At 41.3% G+C, this 14,965-nt stretch overlaps 1 protein-coding gene across 1 annotated transcript in view; it reads right to left on the reverse strand.

The window, feature by feature from the left end:
- EIF2B3 (eukaryotic translation initiation factor 2B subunit gamma) overlaps positions 1-13,467 on the reverse strand; it is a 169,566-nt gene extending 156,099 nt beyond the window's left edge. The window contains exons 1-2 of the mRNA XM_003415359.4: positions 13,340-13,467; positions 4,893-5,049 (exon numbers count right to left, since the gene is read on the reverse strand). Coding sequence (XP_003415407.1) covers positions 4,893-5,040 — 148 coding nt within the window. The 5' untranslated portion in view covers positions 5,041-5,049; positions 13,340-13,467. The remainder of the gene's footprint in view (positions 1-4,892; positions 5,050-13,339) is intronic.
- Between the last annotated feature and the right edge of the window lie 1,498 nt (positions 13,468-14,965).

The raw sequence follows: 14,965 nt of genomic DNA on the forward strand, positions 1-14,965 counted from the left end.
TTCCATCCTTAATGTCTTCTATAACCCATTCGTTTTTGAGCAGGGTATTGTTCAGTTTCCAAGTGTTTGATTTCTTTTCCCTGCTTTTCCTGTTATTGATTTCTACTTTTATGCCCTTCTGGTCAGAGATCTTTGTAATATTTCAATGTTTTGGATTCTGCTAAGGCTTGATTTATGATCTAATATGTGGTCTATTCTAGACAATGTTTCATGTGCGCTGGAAAAGAAAGTATACTTGGCTGCTGTTGGGTGGAGGTTTTGTATATGTCTACGATGTCAAGTTGGTTGATTGTGGCATTTAGATCTTCCGTGTCTTTGTTGAGCTTCTTTCTGGATGTTCTGTCTTTCATCGAAAGTGATGCGTTGAAGTTTCCTACTATAATTGTGGAGCTATCTCACTTTTCAATGCTGTTAGAGTTTACGTATCTTGCAGTGCTGTCAAGTGGGTGCATAAATATTTAATACGTGTATATCCTCCTGCTATATTGTCCCTTTAATCATTATATAGTGTCCTTCCTTAACCTCTGTAGTGGATTTAACTTTAAAGTCTATTTTGTCAGAAATTAATATTACCACTCCTGCTCGTTTTTGATTGTTGTTTGCTTGACATTTTTTCCATCCTTTGAGTTTTAGTTTGTTTGTGTCTCTAAGTCTAAGGTATGTCTCTTGTAGGCAGCATATAGACGGACCGTGTTTTTTTTATCCATTCTGCCACTCTTTGTCTCTTTATTGGCACATGTAGTCCATATACATTCAGCGTAATTATGGACAGGTACGAGTTTAGTGATGTCATTTTGATGTCTTTTTTGTGTGCTGTTGCCAGTTTCTTTTTCCCACTTAATTTTCTGTGCTGCGTAGTTTATCTTTATACATTGTCTTTTCGTCTTATTCATTGTTATTGATTTTGTTTTTTCTGAGACTCTATTTTTTTCTTGTATTTATTTTGATGAGTAGGATTATTAGTCTCCTTTGTGGTTACCTTAATATTTACCCCTATTTTTCTAAGTTTAAAGCTAACCTTTATTTCTTTATATCACCTTGTCTTCCTCCCCATATGAAAGATCTATGACTACATTTCTTAGTCCCTCTTTTTCATTTTAATGTTGTCTTCTTTTACATAACGACATCATTATTTTCCTGTTTTGAGTGTTTTTTTTTTATCTTGATTTATTTTTGTGATTTCCCTTTTTGGGTTGACATCTGGTGGCTCTGTCCTATGTTCTAGTCTTGGGTTAATATCTGATACTACTGATTTTCTAACCAAAGAACTCCCTTTAGTATTTCTTATAATTTTGATTTGGTTTTTACGAATTCCCTAAACTACTTTTTATCTGGAAATGTCCTAATTTCACCTTCATATTTGAGAGACAGTTTTGCTGGATATATGATTCTTGGCTGGTAATTTGTTTTCTTCAATGTTTTATATAAGTCATCCCATTGTCTTCTTGCCTGCATGGTTTCTACCGAGTAAGGTGATCTTATTCTTATTTACTCTCCTTTGTAGGTGACTTTTTGTTTATCCCTAGCTGCTCTTAAAATTCTCTCTTTATCTTTGGTTTTGGCAAGTTTGATTATAATATGTCTTGGTGATTTTCTTTTGAGATCTACCTTATGTGGAGTTCAATGAGTGTCTCGGATAGATATCTTCTCATCTTTCATGATATCAGGGAAGTTTCTGCCAACAAATCTTCAACAATTCCCTATGTATTTTCTGTTATCTCTCCCTGTTCTGGTACGCCAATCACTTGTAGGTTATTTCTCTTAATAGAGTCCCACATGATTTTTAGGGTTTCTTCATTTTTTTAAAATTCTTTTATCTGATTTTTCTTCAAATATATTGATGCCAAGTGTTTTTTCTTCAATCTCACTAATTCTGCCTTACAGTGCTGCTCCTCTGACTCTCTACTGAGTTGTCTAATTCTATAACTTTGTTAGTCTTCTGAATTTCTGATTGCTTTCTCTCTATGGATTCTTGCAACCTATTAAATTTTTCATTATGCTCTTGAATAACATTTTAATTTCTTCAACTGCTTTATCTGTGTGTTTCTTGGCTTGTTCTGCGTTTTCCCTGATCTCCTTCGTAATCTCTTTAAGAGTTCCGTATATTAATCTTTTGTGTTCTGCATCTGGTAATTTCCAGAAGACACCTTCATCCGGAAGATTCCTTGATACTTTGAGAGCTCGTTGAAGCGATCGTGGTCTGCTTCTTTACATGATTTGATATTGACTGTTGTCTTTGAGCCATCTGTAACTCATTGTATCAGTTTATTTTATGTTTGCTTACCGTATCCTAGCTTCTTACTTTTTGTTTTGTTTTGATATGCCTAAATAGGCTGCTTGAGTGAGGTAGTTAGATTATTTGTACCTTTGAAGCTCTAACGTCTTGTCACCAGATGGTTAGAGCTGTTACCAGGTATATGAGCCTAGGAGTCCATTCACTTTTCTTGTATGGATTCAGCTGAGGTGTCCAGACAGTTGGCCATTGAGTGCGTGGTACAGGCTCTGTCCTACAGTCTTAGAGGGGCAAGGGTGATTGGTGTAGATATAGGTATCTGGTTACAGCAGGGGGTCACACTCTGAACAAGGCAGGGGTCTGACAACCATCTCCCGAGTATCCGTGAGGAAAGTGTGTCCCTGTTCCCTAGACTGCACAGGTGGGTGTGTTCTGCAGCCAGACCATGGGCACCCAATGCTTTTGGTTGTAAGGACTGGGAGGTACCACGTATCCTTGGACCCGTTACGGGTGGCTAGATGATGTGGGTGGAGCCACCAGTCCTCAGGCCCCTGATGTGGGTAGGTGAGGACCCTGTTTAATAGGCAAAGGGGTGTCAAACTTCAAAAACCCCCCATCCACTACACAGCTGAAACAACTGAAGTCAGATCTCAAGCACATATACCGTTGCAGTTACAAGGGCATAACCTCCTGAAATGTGCCCATACATGTCCATGCAAGGGTGAAAGGTATTCAAAGTCTGCAGACCATTTGTGCCTGGACAGAAGTCACTTCTGTCCTTAGTTCCCCAGCTTAGTGGATCTGGCAGATTATCTTTTCCCCCCAATTGTTAATTTATTACTTCTCCAAGGCTAGGAGAATGGCTCAGGGCTTGAAGCAGGACCTATCTTGGGCCCAGGAAAATCAACGGCAACTGAAGCCGGCTTGGGGGCTGAGGGCACAGTAAAACATACACAAGTAGTTAGCTTTTGTTGAGAGCGCTGTTCTTCTCTGGTTTCAGAGGGTTGAGTAGACTGTGCGACTCACTGTCTCTCCCTGAGGACTCAGCGTGCAGAACGCTACCGCCAGCCTCGCCACTGTTGCTCCAGGGGGTCATGCCTGAGGGGTGCTGGTTCCTGCCAAGTCAGGTCCAGCAACTCCTCACCACTTCTGAACCATCTCTCCCTCCCCTTGCCACTCAGACCGATTTCCTAACTTTGCCTTTGATGTTCAGGGCTTCTAGTGTGTCATATATATAATTGTTTCACTTATTCTTTCAGGTCTTTGTTGTAAGAGTGATCACTGGAAGCATCTGACTATTCCGCCATCTTGGCCCCACCTCTGAACCTTTTCAATGTATTTTACATGCAGTCTCTCACCTAATTCCTGTAACTATCTCATTTCACCAATAACGAATCTTGGAATAAAAGACATTAAACGACTATGCTCAGGGTCACAAAACCTGTCAGCAATGGAGTCAAGATTAAACTCAGGTCTGTATGATTAGAGCCCCACACTTTAACAATATGTTACATGCCCCTTCTTCTGGACATAAAAGATTCAGCAGATCGTTCAACAAAACATATACCAATGGGAACTCATTTTAACTCTTCATTCGGTACAAAGTGCTATCACCACTTCCCAACAGGTAGAAATTGGCGCTTTACTGAGGATCAAAATGAATCCTATGGAGCTATACGTATGGTTTAGATACAGTTTTGTTTTCTATTTATTTCTGCTCTTATCTTTCTTATTTCTGTCTTTTTGCTTATTTCAGGTTTTGTTTGCTCTTCTTTTTCTAGTTTCAAAGTAGAAGCTGAAATCATTACATGAGACTTTTCTTCTTTACCAATATAAGTGTTTAATGCTGTAAATTTCCCTCTAAGCAATGTTTTAGGGAGCCCTGGTGATGCAGTGGTTAGGTGTTTGGCTGCTAACCAAAAGGGCAGTGGTTCAAACCCACCAGCTGCTCTGCAGGAGAAAGATGTAGCAATCAGCTTCTGTAAAGATTAACGCACTCCAAACCCACTGCCGTCGAGTTGATTCTGACTCATAGCGACCCTATAGGAGAGAGTAGAACTGCCCCATAGGGTTTCCAAGGAGTACTTGGTGGATTCAAACTGCTGACCTTTTGGTTAGCAGCCATAGCACTTAACCATTATGCCACCAGGGTTTCCCTGTAAAGATTACAGCCTTGGAAACCCTATGGGGAAGTTCTACTCTGTCCTATAGGGTCACTAGGAGTTGCAATGAACTTCACAACACAATCAACATTTATGTGTCTATCTCCCCACCAGATTTTAATGTTCTAAAATTCAGAGCCTAATGCTATCTTTTCAATTATATACCCCACTGCTTAAAACACTGCCTGGCACATAATAGATTCTCAATAAGTACTAACTATGAAGCACTTGGATTACCAATTTGCTGTTTTGATATCCTTACATGGTTCATCTTGGGATGATTAGCTCTAAAACAGCACCACTCAGTGCTATCACTTCAACTTCTTTTACAAAGCAATAGTGTACTTCTATATTCATAATGGAAAAAGGACAGTTGCCAACCAACTTTGAGTCCTAGTCTCCTCTCATTCATCTTCTCTCACCCTCAAAATGCTAACAAATCATAGGGACCAAATGCCCCCAAAATTTTATAAAAGCATCTCACTGCCATAGCTCACCTTCGAATCCAACACGCTCGAGCAGGTTCAATGGGTACCAAATCAAAGGTTTGTTCCCAACTGGAAGTAGAGGTTTGGGAATGCTGGAAGTCAGGTCTGTCATCCGAGAACCCCCTCCAACTGCCATCACTACTGCTTGAAATTCCATTTTTACAAACTGTAAACACAGAGAAAAACAATTAACAGAAAAAAAGATGTAACAAAAGCCAAAGAACACACACTACTAATTAAATTTTAGTTACCAATGCCCATGTCAAATGCATCACTTCCAACTCTAGTAACTAGAGTATGAAAAGCTCCTTAGTTGCAGTATAAATACCTCCTTTATATTTTCTTATTTACTGTTGCTACAGCCTGGGGGTGGGGGTGGGGATATGAATGAAAAAAAAAATCCAGCCCTTGCCCTTCAGTCGCTCACAATTAAGTGCAGAACACAAATTTAGCAAATTATACCCTATTATCATTAGTGCTGTGGCAGAGATATATCCAAGATGCAGTGGGCATATAGTGAAAGAAACAACTACAAATTCCTAGAAAAGACAGGGAAGGTTTTACAAGGAGGTAATGCTTTAGCTGACTTTAGAAGACAAAGTAATGTTTACCAAGTAGACGTCTGATATGTGTGTTCTTACTCCTTGAATATTAAAACAAAACAAACATAAAAACTTCAGACTTGAATTAACAGCAGAGACACAAACATGTCAAGCCTCTGAAAAACAGGAAATGACTTAAGACTCCTTCAGTAATTCAGCCGTCTGAATTACTGGTGACACAATGGTTAAGCGCTCGGCTCTTAACCGAAAGGTCGATAGTTTAGAACTAATCAGCTGCTCAATGGAAGAAAAAGACTTGGTGATCTGCTCCCATGAAGATTAAAAATTACAGCCTAGAAAACCCTATGGGGAAGTTCTACTCTATTATACAGGGTCTCTATGAATCAGAATTGGCTCAATGGCACACAACAATAAATGAAAGATATCCCCATAAACACATATGTAGACTTGTCTCTGAACCTAGATTTGCAGAATCAAATGGTTAATTACTTTTTTCAAACTCAAGATAATAAATGAACCCGTCTGACCTTCAGAAGAATTTCTTTACAGCAGCTACTGCAGAATAACACCACAGTAAAAAGTCATAAATCCTTATCGATTTAAACTAAAACTATTACTCTTTGACTCACAGCAAATGATGTCTTTTTAATACAAGTGTGAAATGCAATGCTAAGGAAAAATAATTTATTTAAGACCAATCTGGCAAATAATGCTGCACCTTTACCATAATTATGATCAGTCCTGGGCCCCTAGCATCAATACCTAAACTGCAGTGCTTACAGCCAGTACACCCAGGCAGAATATGAAGGCTCTTGCACAACACCCACAACTTAAGATATTTACCAAACCTGAAGTACTTCAGTCTGGGAAGACCAGGGAAGGCATCCAGGAGAAATGATGCCCACACTGAGTTGTCAATGAGGGATTAGTGGAAAAGAGAGGACAGAAAAAGGATGGAGTCCTTGGGTTGTGTAAACAGTTAAGCACTGGGCTACTAACTGAAAGGTTGGTGGTTCAAATCCACCTGGGGTGCCTCAGAAGAAAGGTCCCACAATCTACTTCTTAAAAATCACAACCATTTAAAACCCTATGAAGCCCTGATACTCGTACAATGACAGACAAACACACACATGAACAGAATCAAGAACCCAGACATAAAACCATCCACCTATGGTCAGCTTATATTTGACAAAGGCCAAAAGTCTTTTAAATGGGGAAAAGGCAGTGTCTTTAACAAATGGTGCTGGCAAAACTGGATGTCCGACTGTAAAAAAGTGAAACAGGACCCATACCTCACACCATACACAAAAACTAACTCAAAACGGATCAAGACCTAAATACCCATACTGGTCGCTGTCGAGTCGATTCTGACTCATAGTGACCATACAGGACAAAGGAGAACTGCCCCATAGGAGCAGCTGGTGGATGCAAACTGCCAACCTTTTGGTTAGCAGCCGAACGCTTAACCACTGCACCACCAGGACTCTAAGACCTAAATACAAAACCTAAAATGACAAAAGATCATGGAAGAAAAAATAGGGACCCTAATATATCACACAGATACAGCATAAACCATAACTAACAATGCAAAAACACCAGAAGATAAACTACATAAATGGGAGCACCTAAAAATTAAACACTTACACTCATCAAAAAACTTCAGCAAAAGGGTAAAAAGAGAACTTACAGACTTGGAAAAAATTTTTGGCTCCAACATATTTGACAAGGGTCTAATCTCTAAAATCTATAGAATACTTCGACACCTCAACAAAAAGACAAATAATCCTAAAAAATGAGCAAAAGATATGAACAGGCACTTCACCAAAGAAGACACTCAGGCAGCTAACAAACACATGAGGAAATGCTCACAATCACCAGCATGCATATCAAAACTACAATGAGATACCATCTCACCCTGACATTAATGGCACTAATCAAAAAACCAGAAAATAACAAATGTTGAGGTTGCAGGGAGACTGGAACTCTTATGCACTGTTGGTGGAAATGTAAAGTGGTACGACCACTATGGAAAACAATACGTGCTTCCTTAAAAAGCTAGAAATAGAAATACTGTATGATTCAGCAATCCCACTCCTTGGAATATATCCGAGAGAATTAAGAGCTGTCACATGAATAGACATATGCACACCTGTGCTCAATGTTCACAACAGTAAAAATACAGCACAACCTAAGTGCCCATCAACAGATGCATGGATAAACAAATTATGGTACATACACACAATGAAATACTATGCAACGATAAAGAACAATGATGAATCCACAAAACATCTAACAACATGGATGAATCAGGAGGGCATTATGCTGAGTGAAATAAGTTAATCACAAAAGAGCAAATATTGTTATAAGACTACTATTATAAAAAGTCAAGAATAGGTTTACACACAGGAAGAAGCAATCTTTGATGGTTATGTGGGAGGGGAAGGGTGATGAGGGAAATCGCTAACTAGATAGTAGACAAGCGGTAACTTTAGTGAAGGGAAAGACAACGCACAATATAGGGGAAGTCAGCACAACTTGACTAAGGCAAAATCATAGACACTTCCTAGACACATCCAAACACCGTGAGTTACTGGGGCTGAGGGCTGGGGACCACGGTCTTGGGGGACATCTAGGTCAACTGGCATAATATAGTTCATAAAGAAAATGTTCTACATTCTACTTTGGTGAGGAGTGTCTGGGGTCTTAAGAGCTTGGGAGTGGTCATCTAAGATGTATCTACTGGTTCCATCCCATCTGGAGCAAAGGAGAATGAAGAAAACCAAAGACACAAGGAAAATATTAGTCCAAAGGACTAATGGACCAGGTGAACAGCAGCCTCCACTGGCCTGAGCCCAGAAGAACTAGATAGTGCCTGGCTACCATCACTGAAGCCTCTAACAGGGATCATAATAGAGAGTCCCAGACAAAGCAGGAGAAAAATGTAGAACAAAATTCAAGTTCACAAAAAAAAGACCAGACTTATTGCTATGACAAAGGCTGGAGAAACCCCCAAGATTATGGCCCCCAGATACTCTGCTAACTCAGAACTGAAGCCACTCCCAAAGTCCACCTTTCAGGCAAAGATTAGACAGGCCTATAAAACAAAAAACAAATGTGAGGAACATTTTTCTTAGTTCAATCGAATATACATACAGGACCAAACAGGCAATACCTGGACAAAAGCAAAGACCAGAAAGCAGAAACAGGAAAACTGGATGAAATGGACACCAGGAACCTGGGATGAAAAGGGAAAGGGGGAGGGTTCTGATACAATCCAGGGATTGCAAACAATGTGACAAAACAATTTGTGTATAAATTGTTTAATGAGAAACTAATGTGCACTATAAACTTCCACCTAAAGCACGATTTAAAAAAACCCTATAGAGCACAGTTCTACTCTGAAATACACGGGGTTACCATGAGTCAGAATAAAACTAGATGGCAACCTGTTTAAACAAAGGAAACAACATATACAAAGGTGCAGAAGTAAGGTCATTTCAATTCCAGCAAACACCCTCAGATTAGACTTTAACTTCAACTTGCTCCCAAACAACTCCCACCTCACCTGATATTATTAAGAGCATTGGCCCCTTCAAGAGTCAAAAAAACCTGAGTTTGAATTTTGACATTTAAAACTCTGAGGGTCCTCAATTTCTTGTCTATAAAATAAGGAACTCTTTCTTCAAACAACAACATTATTTAGTACACGGAGCTCGACCACATATATGAGACCAAATGGGCATATCGGTCCAGGGGCAAGGACAAGAAGGCAGGAGGGCACAGAAAAGCTGGTAATGGGAATCCAAGGTTGAGAAGGGGAGAGTATTGACCCATCCTGGGGTTGGCAACTAGTGCCACAAAACTGTATGTGTGTTAATTGTTTAATGAGAAACTAATTCTCTTTGTAAACTTTCAGCTAAAGCACAATCAACAAAACAAAAAAAAATTACTTAGAAGCCCAATCTGTAGAATATATAAAAGCAGAGTGCCCTCTGGTTCTAAGTTAAGGTGGATATTTGGGAAAATGCCGTCCAAGGGAACTGAAACCCTGCCAACTGGCCTCCTCTACTCCAGGACACAGAGCCCTGGTGGTGCAGTGGTTAAGAGCTTGGCTGCTAACCAAAAGGTTGGCAGTTTGAATCCTCCAGCCGCTCCTTGGAAACTCTATGGGGCAGTTCTCCTCTGTCCTACAGGGTAGCTATGAGTTGAAATTGACTCGACGGCAACAGGTTTGGTTTGGTTTTGGTTTATTCCAGGACAGAGACCCCTTCCTGGAACTTTAGGACTCCATAGAGCAGAGTCTGAAAACCAAGGACGGTGACTGCATTCATCTCTAACGTTCTACAATTCTGTAAGTGCTCCAAGTTGCATCTTGACAGGCATCCTCATCAGGAGCTTTCCATGCAGTCCACAGCCAGAGACATCACTTCTCACAGCTCACTTCAATAAATATTTATGGCACTATACTAAGTACTGGGCATCCAAAGAGCAATAAAGCTCACAGCATCAGCAGCAAGTATTCTATGCCTCAAGAATATTCTAAGAAGCACCCAAGCACTACAGTGTTAAAATTGGCCCTATACTTAGACTTCTATAGCCCTGACCAAAGGAAAAAACCAGTGCTTTGAACAGGTTTGTTCTGGTCCAAGCCCATGCTAAGAATTTGCATTTCTAACAAGTTCCCTGCAGAGAATTTGCACTTCCCCCATAGATATACTGAATCAGAATCCACCGTTTAACAAGATTACCCGGTGATTCTTATGAATAACTTCCTGAGGACTTATTAGAAATGCAAATTCTTAGCACTGGTTCAAACCAGAGTTAGTTCAAAACTCTGGAAAAAACAGGCAGATACAAGACCAACGGTATGATTTTAACACCACCATGACCTCTGGCATGTTCTTATATCAGAGACTTTTTTATATATTTTTTCCTTTTCTTAGAACACCCTTTTTCCTTCCTTCCCTTTCTCCCACTAACTCCTCACTGGCATCGCAGCGTAGGGATCATTTCTCCAGGATGCCTTTCCTGATCTTCCCAGACTAAAGTACTATGGGCTTACATAGCACTCTCCTCTCTCCTCTCTGATACTTCATTCATTCAGTAAACATTTATTTAGCACTACCATGTAACCAAGAATTTTACTAGGTGCCAGAGATTATAAAGGTGAGTAAGACATTTCCAATCATGAGGAGCTGTGGTGAAGAACAAACATGTAAATGAAAGAAATATAGTGTTACAGGGACAGTAGGAGCACAATGGGAGGAATGATCAGTTGTATCTGGAGTTGCAGGGAAAGTGCTGAATCTTAGATGAGTAGATACTGGAAAAACAAACATGAATGCTCTTGTTGTTAGACGCCATTGAGTGGGTTCTGACTTGCTGAGACCTTACATACAAGAGAATGAAACACTGCCGAGTTCTGTGTCATCCTCATAATCATTGCTGTTTGAGTCCACTGTTGCAGCTACTGTGTCAATCCATCTCATTGAGGGTCTTCCTCTTTATACTCCTCTACTTTACCAAGCACGATGTCCTTCTCCAGGGACTGGTCCCTCCTGAGAACGTGTCCAAAGTAAATGAGACAAAGTCTTGCCATCCTTGCTTTTAAGACGCATTCTGGCTGTACTTCCTTCCAGACAGATTTGTTTGTTCTTCTGGCAGTCCATGGTATATTCAATATTCTTCACCAATGCTGTAATTCAAATGCATCAATTCTTCCTCAGTCTTCCTATTCACTGTTCAGCTTTTGCATGCAAATGAGGCAAATGAAAAGACCATGGCTTGGGTCAGGCCTGCCTTATACCTCAAAGTGACTTCCTTGGTTTTTAACACTTTAAGAACGTCTTTTACAACAGATTTGCCCAATGCAATACATCATTTGATTTCTTGACAGCTGCTTCCATGGGTGTTGATTGTGGATCCAAGTAAAATGAAATCCTCGACAACTTCAATCTTTTCCCCATTTATCATAATGTTGCTTATTGGTCCAGTGGTGAGGATTTTTGTTTTATGTTGAGCTTTACCCATAATGAAAGCTGTAGTCTTTGATCTTCATCAGTAAGTGCTTCAAATCATTTTCAGTTTCATCAAGCAAGGCTGTCATCTGCATATCACAGGTGGTTAATTAGTCTCTCCAGTCCAGCTTCTCAGATTATTTGTTCTGCATACAGACTGAATAAATATGGTGAAAGGATACAACCCTGACACATACCTTTTCTGATTTTAAACCAAAACTGGAATGTTGGGGTAGGGAAAAAGGGCAGTCCAAGCAGAGAGAGAAATAGGAACATAGGTAGAGAGTCATGAAATAGCCTGGTAAGCTCAGGAATGGCAAATATTGTAGATGAATATGGTTGGGGCAAAAAAAATGGAAGGGTGGGACAAGTAAGGAGGTTGGCAATACAGCCTGGTGGTTAGGTGCACAAAGCCTACAGCCAGAGAACCTGGGTCTGAATTCCAGCTCTACCATTTATTAGCTATGTGAACTAGGGCAAATTACATAACTTTTCTATGCCTCAGTTTTCTTCATTTATAACGTGAGGATAATTATAGTTTCTACTTCAAAAAGTTGTGGTGAAGATTAAATGAGTTAATCTATGTAAAGAACACAAAATAATGTCTACCACAAAGCAAGCACTATATAAGTGTTTGATATTATTAGACAGAAGATAGATCATGGAAAGCCTTCTGTACCAATGAACCATGCTGTTTCATAACTCTTTCTTCCTAAGATGCCCTTCTCCTGTGCCTAATAATCACCTATTCAACTTTTAAGACTCAACACAAGAATCATTTGCCTATAATGCCATTCCTAAACCCTTCCCACACAAAGCGACTCCTTTCCTTTGGGTGCATCCACTCTACCATGTACAGATCATTTCAGGACATATGTGTTTAAATTTCTTTCCTGTGAGTTCCTTGAAGGGCTGTGTTAGCCATCACTGTATTCCTGGTAACTAACACAATGTCTGCCAGATGCCAGACACCGAATTAATGTTTAATGAGGATCTCTGACCCTCACAATAACCATGTATAAAAGCCACGCTCAAACACATGCAGAAGAGGCATCAGAACCCAAGTTTGCAAGACCTGAGGTTCCTGCTCTCAATGAAGTTATATTCTCTTGTTGGTAATCATGAACACAACTAACCACAATAGAAGGCATACTGTGTCAAATGCCTCAATGTCACTGCCACGACTCTGGGGTGATGGGAATCAATGTAACAGTCTTGCTAGCCTCCCAAGCTTTAAAAGGGGCGTCCATGACATCTCTGACATACCTCCATCATAGCACTCATAGCCTCCTCCTGCTTTAAATAAACAAGATAAAACATTTTATCATAACTGGTCTCTTATACCACTATGTGCTGCTTGAGAGTGGGGATCTTTCTTTACTCCCCTTTGTATTTCACTGCCCTGCACCTAAACAACTAAAAAATCCCATGTGTTACAGAGTAGAACTGCTCCATAGAGTTTAGTTGAATAAATGAATTAAGGGCTGATGTGCAAAGAGTTCAGGGGACTCTGCTAAGAGAGTCTGGTGCCGGGTCTAAGACTCAGTCGCTGTGACTTCGAGAAGATTCTCCCCTTTCCGAAACTCAGTTTTTCCATCTGTTGCACGATGTGGTAGATCGGGTTCTCTCCAAAACCCCTTCTACTTCGGGCACTTGGCCCCATGGCCCTGTCGGGCCGGACTGGAGCTGGCGAGAAGCTCGGCTGCGCGGTCCATGGGGGCTCTACATTGCCAACCACCTCCCTCGGGCCCAACTCCGCCCGACTCGAGGGGCCCTCCTCCCTCAGGGGAAGCTGGGCCGGGCGGCCTTGCTGCACTGCTCAACCCCGCTAGCCGGCTAAGTCCGCGGCCTGGCAGCCCAAGAACCGCAGCTTTACCTCAGCTCCCGGCGCGCGGTAACTGCTCCCAGCGCTGCCCACGTTCCCCACGCCGCCTCTGACTGACAGCCCAATGGCGCCGGCGCGCGATGGCCGAGTGGATCGATAGGGCGCACTGAGCAGGCCCTGGGAGAAGGGACAAGCGCCGAGCGATGGATGACAGAGGGTAAGGGGGCCGACCTCGGAGGGGGAGGGGGCGGGCCGGAGGGGGCGGGGCCTCCAAGGAGCGGTGTCCTCTTTGGTTCATTCACAAAGCGCTAAGGCTCGTTGAATGTCCCGCCCACATCAGGACGCCGGGAATCCAGAAGGAGCAAATTACTATCGCTTCCCTCAGGGAGTTCCCATTCTAGGACCTGGTTTCAGCTACCACTGTCTGAAAAGAGAGCTCAATGGGGGCTGCAGTTACGGGCTAGCCAGTGAAGAAATAACTGAATGATCTTGTAGGCCAGGGCTTTCTATATGCTTGACGTCTAACATGGCTACTCACGCCTGGTGTTCCGAACCAGAATATCCTGGTACTGAAAGCATTCAGCTGTAGCCATCAAAGGAAGAAGGATTGGGGATTGGTGAAGGCCTCACTAAGAAGGTGATATTGAACAATGGCTTGAAGAAAGTCAGATGGGCATCTTGGGGAAGACTGTCCCAAACAAAGGAGGCGGCCAGTGCAAAGGCCCTAAAGTGAGATTGCTGTTCCAAAGAACACCAAGGAGGCCAGTATGGCTGAAGTGGACTAAGCAAGAGGAGGAACGAATAGTGGCAGAGGAGGTACCAGAGGCAAGGATGGTGGAGAGTTCACATCCTGTGGGATTCGTAGACCATTGTGATGACTTCGGACTTTGCTGTGAGTGAGATAGGAAGCTCCCAGAGAATGCTGGGCAGAGGAGGGACATGATACAACAGGTTTTTAAAGAATTACTCTGGTTGCTGTATTGAGAATAGACTGCATGCAAGGAGACCACTTAATAGGCTGCAACTGTATGATACCCCAGATGCCTGAGTGTAGACAACCACCAACTGTGAAATAATAAAATAATTGTCTTAAGCACTAAGTTTTGGCGTAGTTTGTTATACTACAGTATATAACTGAACAGCAGTAATTGTTTTCTTCCTCTATATTTCTGCAATCTCCTAACCTTTGAGGGCCTCCTCTTTTTGTATCTGTTTCTTAAATCTTCAGAGTTGTTTTAGCTCTCTGCCAGTTAAAAGGCAGTCAAATTTACATCATAAAAATAAAGGAGTTTGATTTCATTCAATACTATTAATTGAGTGCTAATATGTGCCAAGTACTATCTTAGGTGCTAGGTGCTGGGGATACAACAGTCAACAAGATATTTGTGATTTTTCCCAGACTTTCAGTCAGAAGAAAAGGAGTTAAGCTTAGGTCCTGGTAATAAAAGACTTGATGCTTTTATCCATGAAACCAGCCTATCCCTGCCCTGCCTCTTCTTTACTTTATGATGCTAGTGATGAGTAATTGAATAATTATTCATTTTAACCCTAATATAATATGGAATACATAGGTAAGGGGATCCGGTGTTTTTATGGGTAGGTAAGGGGGAAAAAATTGCTGTCGAGTCGATTCTGACTCATAGTGACCCTATGGGATAAAGTAGAACTGCCCCATAG

This window comes from Loxodonta africana, chromosome 3 (genome assembly GCF_030014295.1).
Source record: "Loxodonta africana isolate mLoxAfr1 chromosome 3, mLoxAfr1.hap2, whole genome shotgun sequence".
Classification (NCBI taxonomy): domain Eukaryota; kingdom Metazoa; phylum Chordata; class Mammalia; order Proboscidea; family Elephantidae; genus Loxodonta; species Loxodonta africana.